This window comes from Ascaphus truei, chromosome 3 (genome assembly GCF_040206685.1).
Source record: "Ascaphus truei isolate aAscTru1 chromosome 3, aAscTru1.hap1, whole genome shotgun sequence".
Classification (NCBI taxonomy): domain Eukaryota; kingdom Metazoa; phylum Chordata; class Amphibia; order Anura; family Ascaphidae; genus Ascaphus; species Ascaphus truei.
Window position 1 is genome coordinate 317,153,490 of NC_134485.1, and position 20,247 is coordinate 317,173,736.

Here is a 20,247-nt window from a genome sequence, read left to right on the forward strand (position 1 = left end):
GGCTCCCAGGGATTTACATCAATGTCTCTTATCTTGGCTTACTCAGAGTTGATTACCTTGTCATTGTGTTGAATTTGTGCGGCTGTGCGGTGATATAGCAAGGATGGGAAATGTATTCATTCAACAGCAGCTTAAGGCTTGGTCCCTGCTGGCTGCTGCAGCGCCCGCTATGGAAATCCATTCCAAGGAAAGTGATAGTTATGGAGACCGCTGAAGCTTCATAGTGGTTTAGCAAACCACAAATAACCTACAAAGAAAAAAACAAAAAGAAGCGCAAGCTCCATAGCATAACTGTGAAAAACTAGTATATTTAATAGTAAAAGGAGAGAAAACAGGGTCTATTGGTCTATTGGACCTGCACTCACAAGAGGTAAAAAGAAAACAGGTATCTGAGAGATAATCTCTAAATGGATGACATCACCAGATTGGAGCCGGGGTCCTGAGCTGGTGCAGCTGGGCGCATGGAAAGCGGGTCTTTGGTCTGTCCTGGCGTATCTTCTGGTACTTCACCTTCCAAGATAGGGACCACATATGAGCAGGCAATTGGTGCCTGCTGAGATCGTAAGACTATTTAAAGTGACTGTGTGAGAAAGCCAATTAGCCCCCGAGGAAGTTACTCACGTGATGAAACGCATCGGGACGTTTGCTTACGTCATCACGTCACGGAGTCAGTGTGAGGAGGTCTGAACTTTCTTTACATGAGAGGAAGATACCGCAGATGCTGGATTCAAGATACTGCGTACTGCTGGATCGGAGGTGTCATTTGCTGTGTTCAGATGATTATCAAACTACTGAAGACACCCAGGCCACCACAGAAGATGTTTTAGCCAAGTGGGTGCCAGTTCCGGCAAATACAATGTGGATGGAAAAATCCTGATGAAGTTATTAATATTGACTGCGTGCAAGATATAGCAAGCGTTAAAATGAAGTCTGAGGATGTAATGGACTGGAAGGCAAGAAAAAAAATGTGTGTGAACTAACCGATTAGGTTACACGTGCGGACTATGTCACGGACACTTAATCTTGCAACATAATTCGGTTGTACGGTTATATTGTATATTATGTCTCTAGAATGAGCAGTGCATGAATATTGCAAGGTTGGATTTTCTCAAAATCTAGATAAGACTACAAGTTAGTATACAGGGTTGACGGCCCTTAACAAGATTACTAGGGAATGTAAAAAGTTAATGGCCCTTTTCATATAATATTGTTCATATTCTAGAGTAGGAAAACCCCAGGGGGGTGATAGAAACTGTCCGGTTTCGTGAATATATATACAGATAATGTTTATCATATCCTGGGAAATAGGAAGTTGTTGTTACAAAGGAAAGGGGTTTTAAAAATGGTTCCTTATTTGAAAGGCAACAAAATATGTTCGTCAAGTATAGTATGTTCTGACGAAACATGGTGTCAATAATTGCTGCACATAGTCAAAAGGACCTCTTAGGAAAAGATTCACATTAGTTTCCAGTGAACGCTTAATGTGTGGTAATTAGCTTGTGCTTTAGATGGGACACTTTGGTATACTGTATATACATGGTTGCTCACCCCAGAAGGTGTAAGCTGGGAGGGAGGATATGTAACATAGTTCTAGGATAGTAGACAGCTTTCTGTCTTATTTATAACAGAAAATGCAGACTTAGGCTAAGGTCCCGCCGCACGCGCCTGCATGCCCGCCATGCGTCCTGGTGGCGCGTGCATGGCGATCTGCGGTCTTTAGGCAGCTTTTTTTAGGCTCGGGGGGCATGGCCAAAACGGGTCGAGTGGGTAGGCCATGATGGGGAGGGGGAGTGGGGTGGGGGCGGTATCGGGCATGTACACCGATGGCACTAACATCAAGCCGGCATGCCTCTGGTAAGGTGACCAGACATCCCGCTTTAGCCGGGACAGTCCCGGTTTCTGTAGGTCTGTTCCGGTGCCCCAACATTCTTTAAAATTCGCCCGTTTTTTGCCTTCCAACACGGTTTTCAAAGATGAAGAGCAGAGAATGCCAGTGGGGAGGAGAGCAGGAGGTGAGCGGAGGCCGGGTCTGCAGCTGCAGAGGGTGGTGTTAGCTTCAGAGGAGTGTGGGACCGGGGCCGGCAGGGAAGAGAGTAGAGGCCGGGACTGGTTGTGGCTGCAGAGGAGTGTGGGGCCGGGGCCGGCAGGGAAGAGAGCAGAGGCCAGGACTGGTTTTGGCTGCAGAGGAGTGTGGGGCTGGCTGCAGAGGGTGGGGGCAGGGTTAGCTTCAGAGGAGTGTGGGACCGGGGCCGGCAGGGAAGAGAGCAGAGGCCTGGACTGGTTGTGGCTGCAGAGGAGTGTGGGGGCGGGGTTAGCTTCAGAGGAGCACCAGCACCGGTAAGACTCAAGCCAGGGAGAACCTCTGGTATCTGCTGCCAGGGCCCAAAATGGATCCCCCCACCTGCTCCACGGTTACAGGTGGGGGCTGCCTGTAGAAACACATAATGGGAAGACAGAGACACACAGCATGGGGTGAGAGAGAGACAGAATGGGGTGAGAGACACACAGAATGTGAAAATAGAGATACACACACACACACACACACACACAATGTGATGAGAGGGACACAGAATGGGTGAGAGAGAGACAGAATGGGGTGAGAGACACACAGAATGTGAAAATAGAGATACACACACACACACACACACACACACACACACACACACACACACACACACACACACACACACACACACACACACACACACACACACACACACACACACACACACACACACACACACACTGTGATGAGAGAGACACAGAATGGGTGAGAGAGAGACAGAATGGGATGAGAGAGAATGGCGGCATGGGGGGAGAGAGAATGTTGTGTGTGTGTGTGTGTGTGAGTGTAGGGGAAGGGACGGAGAGACAGAAAGGGGACAGGTGCAATTGGTGATGTCATTTGTTTTATAAATAATTTTTTTAATGTGTCCCGGTTTTTAGTTTTGTAATTCTGGTCACCATAGCCCAGTGCACAAACTGGGGGACGCAAGATTTTTTGGGGGGGTACAGAGGTTACAGAAGCCCCGTGCAGGTGTCTAACTCACTTATCTGAATTGAGCTGGCTTTGTGACATCACTTGACGCCGGTTTAAATGAGGGGATGGGGGGGCGCAACACTGGTGGAGAGCAGGCAGGGGGCGCAGCACAGAAAGTTTGCGCACCCGTGCCCAAGCCTCTGGCCACGTGCCTGCTGTTTGCCACTCGCTGTCATGTTAGGAATTCTGGGCTGCAAAATCTTGATGAATGACACCTGCCAAACACTGAGAAATCGGGCCCCAGAATTTAAAGCAGCAGAGTACTGGAGGAGACAGTGTCCTCCTGCTTTAAATTTAAGGGCCTATCAACTCCCTCAGATTTAAGGCCGGCTTAAATCTTGAGAGACGGAATATCTGTGACAGTTGACAGGTCTGTTTATCAGATAAAATATTGAAAATAAAAAGCAATTCAGTTATTCTTCTTTAATAAAGCAGATGCTACTTTTTTTGCCCCAGTTTGGCAGCCTGGTTACTTTAATTACATAGATCCAAGTAAGTGCACATTTGTTGGCTTTCCTGTGTTGAATAAATACTGCACAGCGGCCGTTTTTTGCAGCAAACTACTTCAGCAGCCACGTGATTAAATAGAGGATTCCAATCAATTGCTGAGTGACATTAGCTGACACTAGTTCACTCTGGGCCAAGCACTCATGCCCCGCCCCCCCACATTCTCCCTTCACGTGCTACTTCAGTACCGCCGCTTGCGCCTCTCCACCAATCAGATCTCAGAGCTGCCGGCTTGTGGGCGGGGAATGAGAGCGAGAGATGCGCTCAGTGCCAGACTGTGGGCGGGATTACTAATAGATGGGGGGCGGGGACGCGTCTTCGGAGTCAACCAGCTCACTTGAGAAGCTCTTCATTCTTCCAGAACACTGTGGCTGTGTGTCCCGCGTGCTCGGTGGAGAGACTAGGTGCGCGTGCCAGGAGGCTACGGATTGCATCACTCACCCGGAGGTAGGTGCAAGGTGTTGCGCGCGTTCAGCTGTGCCGGCTCGCGGGAGAAGACAAAGGACGTCACTGCTAAAACATTGTGCGGTCCGAAGGCGCTGAGCGCGCGGCCCCTTGGTGCCCGACTCTCTGTCACGTGGTGGGCGCGGGGAAGATATAAACGCGCTACGGCAGTGGACGCAGCTCAAATTACAGTGAGCAGTCCCTGCGGGAGTCACAGGGAGAGCTGCTCCAAACATCACATTTATTGCTTCTTGTGCTCACACAGTGTTGCGTCCTTATTCATAATTGTTGGGTGTTATTTCCCTTTTTTGAATATTGTTAGGATAAGTGATGTAGGCACTGCCCAACACCTGGAATGCCCCCCTCCCCACCTCAATATCTTACTAGCACCCCCTCTCTCCACCTTTAATACCTATCCTAAAACCCACCTCCTTAAGGCTGCGGCCAGGGTGGGAGATTGCTCGGGCGCCGTAACGTCAGGCGCTGGGTGTTTCATAGCCAGTTGCGTGCGTGAGGGTGTGTCAGGGGGAGCGGCCTTTACGTCACGGAGTTGGTTCGCCCTCATTGGGCGAACTGCTCACGTGACGCATCAGTGAGCAGTTACATCAAATGTGGTTGTCTCGCCAAGCGCCGTACACGCGCTTAGTCACGCTGGCCACACATTGCATCAATGTGTTCCATTGCGGCCAGCATGAGTGCGCCTGCCCGCTCAGCGGCACCCTGGCCGATGCCTAACTAAGCATATGAGTAGCTCTGGCTGATACTATACACTTCATACATCGAACTTGGTCCCTTTTGTAGGCGCACTTACCAAAACACTTTCCTACTGTCTGCACGTTCTTCCTACTTGCCAATTAGATTGTAGCTCTTTGGGACAGAGCGTCCCTTTCCTAATGTTACTTTTGTCTGAAGAGCTTATTCACATTATTTGTATTTGTTATTTATATTATGTCACATGTGTCACTGCTGTGAGGCGCTGCGCACATTACTGGTGCTATATAAAGCTATACTGATATACACACAATGTGGACACAGCACTCCTATTAACGTATTGAGTATTTGTCTAAGTTGTACCAGACCCATGCCATGAAGTAGTTTAAAAAAAAAAAAAATTCATGTAGTCTCTTATTAGGGTTGTTAGGCTGCGCTTATAGTGACAGCGACGTTGCGTCCAAACGAATGCATTGGAGCCGTCGCGTGCGCTTATTATAGTAAGCGCGGTGCGACGGCTTGGTCGCGATTGCTGGAAGTCATCTCTATTTGATTTTTCCAGCGACCGCAGCCTGACGTCACTGGCACTATAAGGCTGTGGTCCCAGTGCGTTCTACAGGCGTGCGCTGTGCGCACAACACCTCCCCCCAATCTATCCGGGCCCAGTACATGCGTCGGTGCGCATTTAGCAGCTGCGCTGTACTGCAAGTTTTCACACATACAAAAAAAATTGTACGTGGATATTGCGACAGAGGTGTGGCCACGCCCCTGCCGGCAGTTCAGCCAATGAGGGCGAACCAGCCACGTGAGGTCATGGCCATGCCACTGCAAACCCCCCTCCCGTCGTAATCTCTCCCTCCCAGGACCGCGATCTGCGGGGAAGCGCTGTGCACGTGCCGCCTCCTGCCGGGCGCGCGTGCTACAGAACGCACTGGGACCGTAGCCTTACTCACAACAAAGTGTCCAACGTCTGTGATATGTCTGAAAGATGTGTTGCATACAAATGTAGCAGACTTTATTACCAGAATTGCAGAATTAACGCAAGAAAGTAGCACTGAATATCGAACATATTGAGGAGAACATTGGGTTTAGTGACACTCATTTTAAAACTTGAGGTAATAATGCAGTGGATTGTGTTAATGGGCGTAATAATAAAGTTTGCTTCTGTACGTACAGCCTAATCTGCAAGATGGAAAGGATTCTGAGTGTCAGTTTGAGAACTTCCCTGTCTGATGTAGTTTCCAGTATTAGTTCATGGTGACTTCCTTAGGCTTCAGCTTGCTGTACAATAGTCTCAGTTATCCGTCATAAACGGGACCAATACCATGTCGGATACCCGATGATGACGGATAATATGTAAACTATTAGCTGACATTTGCGCCCCCCCTCCCCCTTTCTCGTTTACCGGCGGCAGAAGAGAACTGAAGACCACGGGAGCGGAACAGGAAGAAGACTGCTGGCGTCGGGAGAAGAGGACCATGTCAGTGGGGGGAAGAAGTTGAGGAGGCGGCGGCGGGAGAAGACATGTAATCGGAGCAGAGCAGCACAGGAGACCGGCAGGGGAGCACCGCGCTGTAAAACCGGCAGACATCGGAAGTTGGACTCCGGTCAACTTCCGTTTTTACAGTGTGTTCCTCCCCTGCTATTCTCCTGTGCTGCTCTGCTCCGATTTACATGTCTTCTCCTGCCACTGCCTCAACTTTTTTTTCTTCCTCTCACCTGGTCCTCTTCTCCCGACGCCAGCTGTCTTCCTGTTCTGCTCCCAGGATCTAAAGTCCTCCTTTTTTGCTGCTGCTTCGGTAAGCCTGGTAAGTAGGAAGTTGATGTCTGAGAAAACGGAAGTCGGATAACCGAAGGTAGGATAATCAGGACTCTACTGTGTCAGAGCCTTTTCAGCTTTATACACTTTTCAGGGTAATGCTTTAAAAACATGGAGAAGCAGGTGGCGAAACGTGCGCGTCGGGGCTCCTTTTGTCTGTCCTGATCCGGCGGTGCCCCTGGCTGTTCTTCTCTTCCTAGCTGCATTTTTTCATTTGGCGCTTCAGTTGCTCACGGAGCATGCGCATTGCGGCGATCTTACCACACTGAACAGACTCCCTTCACATGCAGACTGTCAGCTTCCTGTTTGTTCTGATCCTGGACTAGTGCTAAGTACAATTTTGGCTGTTTTTTGATCTCTGTCCATAGCCCTGCTGCCACTCTGTGTGTGTATTTTCACCCATGAATGATTATTATTGTGTATGCCTTTGCTATGTTTACAAGCCAATTTGTTTATGTATTTTTACCCTCACCATCATATGACCGGCTGGTCCTAGTGTTCAGAGGCTAACCACCTAGCCTCTACACTACAGGTTCTGCATTTACTTTGTTGGGTTATTTCTGTTTGTTTCATACTCGGCTTTCACATGGTTTTTTTCAGCTCAGTCTCTTACTTACCTTTATTTAGTTTTGACCTTATTTTGCTGACTCCAGTGCTTAGCTTAGTTATCAGTGTTTTAGATTAGACAGCTTTGGGGACACTGTGTGGATCTTTTCTATATGTCTTATGTGTTTAATACATTTTGATACTCTTGTACGCTAGAGTGCTATTTTGGGATCTTTTTTTCTTTGTTTCTGTTTTCACATATTCTATATCCCTTAGCACCGCCAGTAGTGTTGATATTGCACACTTTACGTTACTGGTTTTAGCACTTCTTATTAATGGTCTGTTGCAGGCATTTATCGTGTTTCATATATATTTGTAGATGATGCCGCTGCAAAGATAAATACATAATTTTCAGGTGTAGATTCATTTTTTCGTCCACTTCACACATACTTGTTACTAGTTTTGCATAATAAACTCTTTGAAGCATGTCCTTCCTACCTACTGCACCATGTTAATGCTGGGATTGTATTATATTCATTTGCTGTGGAACATGTGCTTTATAAATAAATGCTGCTAATTGTTAAATTTCTTGAAGCAATGTTCATCTACCTCGGTTTTTAATTTCAGTACTTGCCTTGCATCCTTAGGCATGTGACAACTGGTCTATTTAGTAAGCCCAGCATGTTAGTTGTGTTTTAAGAGGCTGTTTTGATCACCTTGCCTGGTAAAAAAGGGATTTTGTGACACAAATTTGACTTAAATTTTTTTTTTTTTTTAAATAAACTTGTATGACACTAAGGCCTCGGGCATGGTCAGCGCCGAGGCGCGCTGCTGCTCGCAGTGAGCCCCTGCAGCCGCAATGAGAGCGGCTTTAGCAGGGGCTCGCGCACGCTTCCACACGCCTGCGGAAGCGTGTGTCTTAACAAATGTTACGTTTCTGAGCTTGCCGGAGCGCAGGGCCGGTCACGTGAGCGGTTCGCCCAATGAGGGCGAACCAGCTCCGTGATGTCACAGGCCCCCCCGACACGCCCCCGGACGGCGCGCGGTCTAAGGCCAGGGAAAGCGCCCGCTTTCTCTCAGCCTCCGCGTGCCTCCGCACGGCTGAAGTCTGTATGGACTCAGCCATAGGCCTCGGCCAGGGTTCCTGCTGGCGCGCTGAGGCTCAGGGAAAGCGGGTGCTTTCCCTCGCCTTAGACAGCGCGCCGTCCAGGGGCGTGTCGACGGGCGGGCCAGTGACGTCACGGAGCTGGTTCGCCCTCATTGGGCGAACCGCTCACGTGACCGGCCCTGCGCTCCGGCGAGTGCTGAAATGTAAAATTCTGCTGAGACCTACGCTTCCGCGCGCTTGCGTAGGGGAGCCCCTACTAAAGCCGCTCTCATTGCAGCTGTAGGGGCTCACAGGTAAGTACAAGCGCGCCTCAGCACGGTGCGCTGAACATGCCCGAGGCCTTATGCTGGCTGAAGCCTGTACTTATGTCATTTAAAATATATATTTTTGCAAGACGCTTGAGGCACCAAGATCCTGCTGATTTAATGTTTGCCTTAAATACAAGGTTGTCCGCTGCCAGAACCCAATGTAATACAATCTAGTTCCTAATACTACCAAATGGTTACAAGGGGCAACAGTGCAAAATGTACAATTAAACAGAGGGTTGAGAGTCCAAAACACAGAAAACCTGTTGTAATATACTTAAATTTGCGGCCTGCAAACTCAAAAGGGCCACTCAAAGTCCCTTAGACTGAGTCGAACACGAGTGGAGTCCTGTTCTGCTTCTGACCAGATGGTGTTCGTGATGAACGCGATCTCCCCAAGGAAATCGGCAGGAAGCCCTGGAGTGCTAGAACTCCTGACATGGTAGATACGTCAGGGGGATGTCAAGGTATACTGGGGGGGTTCCACATTTTGTAGGGGAGGCACTGAGCTTGGAGGCCTCCTGCTCTTCCCACACAACATTTAAATTGATTGGGGGAAAGTGTGGGGCCTCTGTAATTGCCTGTAGCCAGCGCGGCGTCTTCTCCTGACGAGCGTCGTCATGACAACGCTGCAACGTCACAGTTGGAGATGTCCGCGAGTGGGGGGAGAGTAGGCAGGGGCGCGATTTTAAGAAGTTTGTGGACCCCTGGATTAAACTATTTGCTGGAAACAGCCGGCAACAAATGTTACCAGTTATGTATACATATACACACAAACTAGAAAAAACATGTTCATTTTGTTTATTGGATTCGGCAACCATACAGTTTTAAGCTATTCAAGAAATATATATATCTATCTCCCCAAGGGTAAATTGTAAAGGTCTTAGAGGTCATGATCCAGTTTGGGCAGGCACTGGTTTCACAAAGGACAGTAATTGTTCTTTTTAAATAAGAGTTGGACAGTCAAATTCCTCAAAACAAGGTCTCTGTTTTTAGCAGTGTATAAGGTCACATCTGTAACAAACTTTTCCTGCTGGGGGTAGTCTTTGATGTCATCCCCCTTAACCGTTTTAAAAACTGGTTTGGCTGTATGGCCAGGATCCCAGAATGCTGGTGTTGTATCTCGGTGACCTTGTTGAAGGAGCTGCATTCCTCTCACATAGACGGAAAGTAATGCCTGTGTGCTTTTATCAGCTGATGCAGAGAGCTGTTGCTTCATTGATCTTGGAATGAGTTTGACCTCCCATATTGTACAGTAACTCGCTCACAGATAATTCACATCAGGGAATACTTGCACTTAATGCAGAAAAAGACTTGAGTATGCTAATTTTTCCCCACATCTACGTATGGGGCTTTTCTAAATGGGCAAACCCTCCTCAGACCATAGTGAACTAATTTCTAGTGACCTGTTTGAGGGGTCTCATGTTGGTAATTGGTGCATTTTTACCCATATCTGACACCTGTAAGTAGTTTTAAGTTAGACTTTGGAGGGTTTTATTTCTTCGGGATCCTCCCCTGTGTGATGTCACGGTGTGTGACCAGCAATAGCTTGTACAGTCAGTCACCTCCCCTAAACTGTGTTGTTGCCTCTCTGATGAGGACAGGGTGAGATAAGCATAAAGAAAGCACTCGATTGGCAAACCTTTCCCCATTAAATTATAAGCTCTTCAGGGAAGGGACTGCTTTTTCCTAAGTTTACGTCTGAAGCGCTTATTCCCATTATGTGTTATATTATGTAACGTGTATTAATGCTGTGAAGCGCTATATAAGTAGAGATGGGGAGATCTATCTAAGATTCAACCGACTGGGGTCAGGCTCCACAAAAGGGTGCCACGCTCTACTCCCATGCAGATGAATAGGAGCTCGGGCATGCTAAAGCTTACCACCCATTTGTGGATCCGGAATCGTGGGTTTGCACCATTAAATGTTTTAGTGCCAGGTAAATAAAATATTGTGACCAACTAATCAGCTGTGTTCAATATGACATTGTATACACTTTTATTTTTATTTTGATTTCTCAATGTTTTTTCCAAGCCTGTTCATCTTTTCCCAAACTCCACACAATCCACTTTTTACCATTATTTTTGCTTCCATTCAGTAGATATGTCCCTAATAATTTATTCTTCTGCAGTATACAGCCCATGTTTAGGTAGAACAGAGAACATCCTACTCAAGTGCAGTTGTTCCTTCCCTTAGAAGGCATCTGTTTGGGCGTAATTGTTTGCTCTGCGTAATATACTCCTTTGAGCATCCAAGCACATGATCCTTTTATCTACCGCTCAAAGACTGTATGTTTGACAAACTTTGAACAGCCTGTAGTGTCCCCTATAACAGGGATGCGCAAACTGGGGGGGGCGGGAGATTTGTATGGGGGGGGGGGGGGGGGTGCGGGCGGTTGCAGAGGCTCCGCGCTCTTCCCCCAGGCATTTAATTATAAGGTGCATGGATCCACATTTTGCTGTACAGTATATGGTGGTTGTAGTTTCCCCTATACCAGGGGTGCGCAAACGTGTTTTTTTTTGTCTGCACCCCCCTCCCCCTTAATTTTCTCTGGCGTTTTCTGACATCTTGGCAATGCGACGTTATATGACCGCGTGGCATCCTGTGACGCCGCGTTGCCATGACACCGTGTTGCCAGAAGCCGCCGGAGAGGGACTTAGAGAGGCCTTGTGTTCTCCCCCAGCACCCCTGCGCTATACAATGCATGGATCTACTCTTTGCTGTACAGTATATGGTGGTTGTTATATGTTCATCCTGTTTATATATTTGATTTGTAAAAATCCTTATTTTTTTCGAGAAATATTCATGGGAAAGATGTTTGCTGGTACTTGGAAAACTGCTAAATATGTTAACCACTCCAGACTCCCATGTAAATATTCTGCATCACTCTGTTGCATTAGACTGACTTTGCACTTCCTTAAAGGTGTTTTCAAGCCATTTCTTCTTTTATCTACCAGAAGTTTGAAGCAGGCGGTCTCCAGTGCTGAACCCCGTTTAATTTCAGCTCTGGGGACCCCTTACTTCCACAGATACGTACTGCCAAAGGAGGTGCTCATAAGTGACATTTTTAATTGAATTATAAATATACTCCTGAGCAGTAGAAATTGCATATTTAGTGGTAGTGCAACGTAAATTAGTACTTCAATATTAGGTGATACCTTTTTTATATTTGGACTAGCAATTGATGATGTAGGACAAGCTTTCGAGAGATTTCTCTTCCCCAGGTCGGCAATACTGATTTACAGAGATTGCAGGAGTTACACACAGGTGCAAAAATCAATATAACAATCTAAGGCAGATGTAGAGAAGGAAGATTGCAGAGGGGGTGGTAAATAAACAGACATGGCAATACATGTTTAAGTTTTTGTGATATTCTGAGGTAATGCTACCTAACTTAATTTTAAAAAGATATGTAAAACACATAATCCAATATATTTATCTATAATACAATGGTAGAGATGACTGCATAGCATTGAAGCTCCTCCTCCACAGTATTTGGAACCACACTGTTCATTTCTACGAACACAAAACAGCGTTTTATTGACACTACAAAATATACAAACTTTGAAGCGCTTGGGGGGTTTAAAATGACAGCTCGTACGCGTGTGCGGTTTTCTGGCAGCAGAAGGGTTAAGGTTTCTGCCTATATACATTCGCATATATATGTACATTGTTATTGGCAAGTGGGACTACAAGCGCCAATTCTCTGCTGTTTGGAATCGGGTTTCACCACCTGCATGGTTTGGGAAACTAACTACCTGCTGCAGTTACTAAGGAATGCTGCCCAGCGCTTTATGCTAAGTGCAGTCCCACCTAAAATCAAATTGTACTAAAGACAGTGACAGATTAAAAATTGGGTGATTAACCCTTTTGGGTGCCAGTGCGATTACACGAACGAAGAGGAGTCTGCCGTCTAGGTCGTGTTCAGCACTCCAGATGAACGCAATCTCTTAGAAAATGAGCGGGCTGCTCACAACATGGTGGCTGTCTTGGGGTTCTCCAAGTGTTAAACTTCCTAAAAGAATTGGAGCAGTAGAAGTATTTTGCAACCATTTTTTTTTTTTTAAAGTCTCGTCGTGACCATGTTCGTAAGCATTGTGGTCTGATATGTAGGGTGCGTTTGACTGCTTTTACCTGGCTTTTTGAGCCACGCTTTATATCGAAAATGGCTGTGGCCACGTCTGGCAGTAACTGCGTTGTCATTGACACATTCCAGTACTCAGATGCTGTTGTAGTCCTGCTCTGTATACCTTCACCCTAATTTAAATACAAATACTTTATTGGTGTTGTAGTGAAAAACACTAACATTTATAATTGGGTTTCTCCCCCCACCCCCTATTTTGTTTGCATATTTCGCGATTTTAAAGGATCTCCCCATATCCTTTCAGGGTGGGTATTTAAAAAAATGTAATTTTTTTTTATTTTTATTATTATTATTAATCTGATGCATTTCAAGTTATTTGAGCAGTTGAAATACGTGTACAGGAGGTGAAAATTGAGCTCTCCCCATTATTTTTAACACTAAGAAAAGAGCAGTAAATGCCCAAGTGGCAAGATGAGTTCAACTCCTGGGTGGAGGATTGCTGTTTTTCTAACAGGTTTTCCAATTTGAGGCTAAAAGCAAAAAACAAGCGTTGCAGTATACGGTTTCAGTTTTAGTTGCCTTTCACGGATGAATAATATAGATGACTTTTTAAAGTTGCAGTTGGCAAGGCTAAATTATAAACCTGTTCTAGAGAGGCCTGAAAAAAAATGACTTCACACCAATATAGCTCTTCAAATGAAACGATTCTGAAATGTGACTGATCAAATGAGAAAGTGAGCGTAATACTGTGTGTCCAAAACCTATTGGGTCAAAAAAGAGCAAAAGAAAGTAAGCAAGCGGAGGGAAGTAAAAGTGCATATTGTAACCATTACCTCACTGAGGTGGCAAGCTGAGGCATGGCTATTAGTATTGACTAGATGGCCGTGTTTTGTATTAACAAGACATCATAACCTTGACCTATCGCTTATCTTGGAACCTAAATTGTGGCGTTTTCCAGTCTGTCTCTCAAGCTTGTCGTTAAAATATATTGTCAGTCCAAATGGGGGGGTGAGGGGGAAAGATATCGCCAACTGTTAAAATACTTATACATTTTTGCACAGTCTGACCATTGCAATCATTACATAACAGAGCAACTAATGTTTTCCCTTTTGATGTAAAATTAAAATTGCAGCCGTCAAGCCAATTAATGGTAATGTCATTGGCAAGCACTTGTCCCACGTGCATTATGTTAGTTTGCACCCCATTTACACCAGCACTTCCCCCCTCCCCATCCCTGTAATGTGTATGTCTATCTACAGTGGCGAGAAAGTTTGTTAACCCCAATGATAATTATGAAAATTCAATAGTTTTTCCATGATAACCTTCTTGAATCAAAACAAGTCTTAATGATCAAATAGGGTTTATATTATATTAACCAATTCTATGTCTTTTGAAACAAAATTATGTATGCGTTAGACAAACCATGAGTAATTAAGAGGAAAGGTAAATGAAACCTGTGGTTTATAACCTAAATTAGGCGTTAATTAGAATTAGGTGTTTAAATAATTAGGTAGATCTTCAGGGGTGAGTTGGGGAGGCCCCACCCTCTATATAGATCAGAAACTTTGAGTTTGGTCTTCACCATACAGGTGTGTATGGAAACACATCATGCCACAATCAAAAGAAATCCCTGAGGATGTCAGAAAAGCAGTTATTGATGCTCATCAATCAAAGGGTTACAAACAATTTCTAAGGATTTGGGGCTCTAACAATCCACTGTCAGACAGTCTACAAATGGAAAAAGTTCAAACCAGTCAGAAGCAGTCATCCTACTAAAATCTCTTCACGAACAAACTGGCAAATCATCGGGAACAAAGAACCCCAGAGTAACAGCCACGGACCTGTAGGCCACTCTCGCCCTGGCTAATGTGAGTGTTCATGACTCAACTATCAAATAGACTGAACAAGAATTGTGTTCATGGAAGAATAGCCAGGAGGAAACCACCAATCTCTATAAAGAACTTTACTGCCCATCTCAAGTTTGCCAAAGAGCACATAGATGATGATGATCCACAAGTCTTCTGGAACAATGTTCTCTGGACAGACGAGGGAAAACTAGAACTTTTTGGCCTGAATGAGAAACATTATGCAAACTGCAAGAGGTCAACGCTAAGGGGAGTTTGGCACAAAGTATGTATCTGCTTCCTGTTTAGCTTGTGAGCTGGTCAGTGCTGTTTTAATATATGGTCTTATTACTTTACAATATTACATGCTTATGCTATTTCTAAAAAAATATTTAATCAGGAAGTAATACATTGTTACCTCTCGTATTCAAATACTGTATGTCCTGGGCACAGAGTGATAACAATACTAGGTTACATTAAAAGAACAGGGTAAGGCTACGCTTATAGCGACGGTGACGACAGGCTGCGGTCGTTGGAAAAATAAAATTTAGAGGACTTCCAGCGATCGCGACCAAGGCGCTGCACTTACTATAAGCGCACACGATGGTGGCAATGCGTTTGTTTTGGCGCTGTCGCCAGCAATATAAGCGCAGCCTTTTACAGTCCATTCACAGACATTTCACGGACAGATGGTTGGAAAATTGGGTACAGGGGATAAAGGACTTGTGCGTTTCAGATTTGAAATGGAGAAGCTTTAACATCAGCAAACGGCTCACCCTTTAGCTGTGCCAAAGATGTACACTGAACTCTCTCCATTGCCAGAAGACCCATTGTACTGAATTTATCAATACTCCTATTCCTCGTGTAAAAATACTAGCCAGTAACAGAAACTGAGCAGCTGTTTTGAGAGTGCTACAATAAAAAAAAGTGTGGTGGTCTTAATTAAAAAAAAAAAAAAAAAAAAAAAATTCTCAATTGGGTATCACGGATTCTACCAAAAAAACCTTTTTTATTGTGTAGTTGGTAAAAGTGAGGCTGTTCACTTTTTGAGTGATTTTTTTTTTTTTTTTCTCTTGCAGATAAAAGAAATACCTGCTAAGGTGAACATGTCGGCTCTTAATTGGAAGCCATTTATTTATGGAGGATTAGCCTCGATTACTGCAGAGTTTGGTAAGTATGAAATGTTTTATTTGCTGCATTTCGGGAACAGTTGTATTAGATTTGAGGTGTACGTTTCCCCCTTCCCTTTTATATGTAGGATGTCACAGACTTAATCTGGCCATGGAACAGCTGTATTCCACATAATGGGAAGGCACATTCAGCCAGTTCAAGCTTCAGCAATCCAAATGCACAACATGAACTTGATGGACATTTTAGAGCACTTGGTATCCTGCTGGATACCTTTTGCATGTTTGTCACACGAGATCTGAACAAAGTGTAGCTAGTGTTGTCTCCCAGGGGTCTGTTTTGTCATAGTTTCCTGTGCTGTTTTGCCCTGCTTTTCATAGCTTTCCATTGCTTACCAGAAATCATTGTGTTGGTCTAATAACACAACCTCATATTCATGCAATCTCTTATCGAGTGGTGCCAAATACTTTGGGATGGACATTCACATCATTGTAAAATCGTTACGTAATTGTCAAATCTTGACTTTTGCAGGGAACACAAATGTTGCTTTGTAAATGTCATTGTTGACATGCTTGGCCAAAAAGCAGCACAGGATTTTTCAAAAAGGAAAAATCCAATTGATCATGTGGCTTTATTTATTTATTTTGCCCAGTTTCAGTCAGATTTCTGAATATCGCCTATTATTTGACATCATTGCAGGGGCCCTGAGGTGGTTTTTTTCCCCCCGTATTAAACGTTTGATTTACTTTGAGCCAACATTAACTGCTTAATGAGATGACTGTGTACACACACACACACACACACACACACACACTTTTTTTTTTTTTTTGAATTCCCCTTCTGTTACTTTTTGGATGTTGGCTTTGCTTGCTTCACGTTTACATCATGGGTATTAAATGGTGTGTAAATTGCTGTATTGCTGCTATGGGATTGGCTGAAGTGGAAGGCGGTCATTTCCCAGGGGGTTCCTGCTTTTCACCAGTTACAGAGAAGACATTGAGCTCAGAACATGTTAACCTTGATGCGTCCTATAAAGCCCATTACTGTGCAGCTCATCTATATTGACATTGCTACCTTACCAATGATGACTATAAAATATTGTTTCTTTATACTCCAATCTATAGTTTTTCAGGCACCCAGCCTTTCTGCCCTAAAGAGCTTGCAATCTCATTTTTGCTGCTTGAGGCACTGTGGTAAAGAAATATTTTCTTAAGTTGATATTGTGAGGATTCTGTGGTTTTTAACTTTTCCAAAATCTCTGCCGGTAACATTTTGCAGGTACCATTGACATTGAAAGGGTTAATTAGTGTCTCTAACATTTTATTGTTCATGTTAATATGGTCTCCTGTTTTTTCTTACTTAGGTACTTTCCCCATTGACTTGACCAAAACTCGTCTGCAGATCCAGGGCCAAGCGAATGACGCGCAGTTCAAGGAGATCCGCTATAGGGGAATGCTCCATGCACTTGTGAGAATATGCAAAGAGGAGGGCCTTGTAGCACTGTATTCTGGGTAATTACAGCATATTGTGAATAAACGCAAACATTAATTTGGTTTCTAAACTTCCCTAAAGGACAGTGTGTCAAATGTATTAAGTTCAGCCAAATATGGTCATGGAGTATCTCTATGGTCTTGTGGCCTCTTGAAGCTTCTACTTCTAAAAAATATGTAAAGTAACGACGCCTGCGGAACATCACGTAGCCCTGATCCAATGTCTTCTAACCAGCTGGGGAGTGTGCACGTGGTGCTTACACAGTCAGAGGGCATTGGGGGTACACAGGGAAATTATCATTTATGAAAGCCCAGTAATGTTAGGCTTTTTATAAAACACAGATACCATAGCTGGTTGGAAACTTGAAGTCATACTCTGCATTGATTTTATACAGCTGCATGCTAGTTTACAGTGGGAGCTGGTGATCATTAAAGGTGCAAGAAGGAAGGGTCAACTAAACCTTTGTGTCTTTCCTGCCATGGGTGGGGAAGGGGCTCAAACACAGAGGAAGAGGATTTATTATCAGTTTCACAGCTAAAATATACTGGGGATAAAAAAACAGCAACAAATGTATCCAAAGGAAAGAAAATTAAGTGGCGTCTGCGCAGAACCTCTTTATGAAGTAGCACCGCCAGTGAGCGCTCTGCTGCCTAAAGTCGCTCCCCACAATGCCTTGCATAGCGCTATACGATCTATTCTGGGGCGCGACTTCAGGAAACAGAGCGGTGACTGACCTGCTTCCTAAGAGTTTCCGCGGCAGAATTATCACAGTGCATCCATTAAATTCTTTCAGTTCTACAAGTCGGTAGCAATTTTCCACTCTTACAGTAAGCGAGGTGACGAATAGGCTTTTTTTTTTTTGGAGCCATGTTTATGATATTTTGATTTGGTGTGCATGGTCACTCCATTGGCAGCTTAGATTGTTGCTTAAAGTGTTTTGTGCTGGGTGGGGAGACTGTCTGTATATTGATCTGTTTTCAAACTTTTTGTCTGTAAAAGTCCTTGGCATCTTGGATATAGTGTCAGTGTAGCATTTACTGGTCCCTAATAAAGATACGTTGGTAACCACTTACACATTCCTCCTAAAAATACAAACTTTTCAGAAGTACCAATGTCTCATCCTAAATATTTGCCAGGGTAATGTTCATAGGCTGGAGGTGGGGCAGGAAACAGAGCCGGGACTGATTTTTGTTCATTTCAAAAGAAGCCAAACCTTGGGGGTAATCCATTTGCACCCAGAGAGGCGTGCGGGGAGGTAACGAGGGATCTCTGCACAGCAGGGCCTGACAGATCCTAATATCTCTTGTAATATCAGTCTATATTAACCATTTGGAGGCTGCACTGTATAATTTGCTGATATGGTCCACTCTTGGGTGGTTAAGCATTTCATTCTCTCTGTAGGATTGCACCTGCAATGCTTCGGCAGGCATCATACGGCACCATTAAAATCGGCACTTACCAGAGCTTGAAGAGACTGTTTGTTGACAATCCAGAAGGTGGGTTCCAGCTTTATATTAAAGTGGATGTCCAAAAAAATGGGGAGCGCTAGCAAATACGGTGGCAGGTATGTGAAAGATAAAAACAAATAGTGTAGCCAGTTCATATGAAATATATAAAGTGAAAAAAAAATGTGCTAATCCCACTCACAGATGGTAATGAAAATGTAGGCAGATCAGAGATACTCCTCCCTCTGACATGAGCTCTTTGGTTAATACACCTCTGTAGAATCTGTTCTGTGTATTGTGTTCCAGATGTCAGTGGAGTAACACGATACACAGAACAGAGTCTACAGAGGTGTATTAACCAAAGAGCTCATGTCAGAGGGAGGAGTATCTCTGATCTGCCTACATTTTCATTACCATCTGTGAGTGGGATTAGCACATTTCCCCCCCCTTCATATGAAATATATAAACTGGCTACGCTATTATTTCTTTTTATCTTTCACATATACCTGCTACCGTATTTGCAAGCGCTCCCCATTGTTTGGACATCCCAGCTGTTTTTGGGACCAGAGGACGGTCTGTAACGGGTTATCTGAGCTGCTGCGTTATACACTTACACTTGTTAAACATTTTTTTCACTGTGGGGATTATCTCTATCCTATCTCTATCCTATCTCACTTGTTTGCACATTAATTTGCACTGATTGATTTGGGTAAAATTTCTATCACATATAGTATAAATCACTTTGAGACCCCATTCACTTGAGAGCGCCCAGTTACACCCCTTTGGCTATTCTATTAAAATGATCTGACTTTATGATTACATCACATGCTGATCTAAGAAGTTGTGCTAGTATTTGGTCACAGAACTTTACTTACCAAAATATTCAGGGTCATTGCCATTCCGCAGCAAGTGAGCGAGCACCACTTGTATTATGTAGTTTGAGTGCATGAAAATAATCGCACATTATATGAATGTTTATGGGTATCTGAACAACTCCCCCTGAGACTGCATTACCATAACATTTTGTTCATACACAGTGATATGTTTAATATTTATATTTTAGGGATAATTACAAAATTCAAATTTGCGGCAAAAGGGATTTCATGAAATTCTGAGAATTGGTGGTCCCCAAATTTTAGGCTGCAACATCCTATGTCCTCTTGTCTTGAACACTGCTTACACATACCATCCATTTCAGTTTGGATGAGAAAGTACTAGTGTCCAGGCCTGTATCCTGCATCTTATCACACTGTGCCAGCTTGATGAGTGCCTGTGCCCTGAGACCCACAGTTAGAGGCCCCACTCTCTTCTACACAACACTTGAACTGATTGCCGGGGGGAGCGCGTGGGGCCTGTGTAACTCTTGCCTTCTCCTTTGCCATCTCTTCTTGCAGGGTCCATCATCATAGCAACTTGACGTTGTGGCGCTATGATGAGGGACCCTGCAGGAAGAGATGGCAAAGGAGAAGGTAAGAGGCCCCGCACCACATGCTGTACAAAGTCCCCTGATATTCCCAGCCGGGCCCTGTATCTACATGTTTGTCAGCTAACTTCAGATCAGCAGTGTGATCCAGGCTGGTCTTTCTACATCTTGCTCCATTATGTCTCTAACAGGCCAGGACTGGGTCATTGTCGCACTGCTGAGCTTGAGTTAGATGGCCGGTGTGTGCCCAGTGCTGGCCCTATGCATGCCCAGCTGTGGTGCCAATAACCGCAGTTCTGTCCTTTCCATGGTTTCCAGTGGAGATTGCTGCTTCAATAAAGATGTTGCATGA

General features: G+C 44.6%; 1 protein-coding gene and 1 long non-coding RNA gene across 3 annotated transcripts in view; one reads left to right on the forward strand and one right to left on the reverse strand.

The window, feature by feature from the left end:
- Positions 1–288: 288 nt before the first annotated feature.
- On the reverse strand, positions 289–3,116 carry LOC142491093 (uncharacterized). The gene is made up of 2 exons (XR_012800278.1): positions 3,051–3,116; positions 289–2,429 (listed from the first exon to the last, which is right to left on the reverse strand). It is a non-coding gene; the product is annotated as an uncharacterized LOC142491093 (long non-coding RNA).
- Positions 3,117–3,836: 720 nt separating this feature from the next.
- Positions 3,837–20,247, forward strand: part of SLC25A30 (solute carrier family 25 member 30) — a 30,884-nt gene continuing 14,473 nt past the window's right edge. The window contains exons 1-4 of one of the 2 annotated variants that reach the window (XM_075591114.1): positions 3,837–3,994; positions 15,488–15,578; positions 16,900–17,047; positions 18,429–18,523. In XM_075591114.1, coding sequence (XP_075447229.1) covers positions 3,845–3,994; positions 15,488–15,578; positions 16,900–17,047; positions 18,429–18,523 — 484 coding nt within the window. In that variant the 5' untranslated portion in view covers positions 3,837–3,844. Of the gene's footprint in view, positions 3,995–4,162; positions 4,183–15,487; positions 15,579–16,899; positions 17,048–18,428; positions 18,524–20,247 lie in introns of those variants that run through there. The other variant, XM_075591115.1, reaches the window with a different exon arrangement.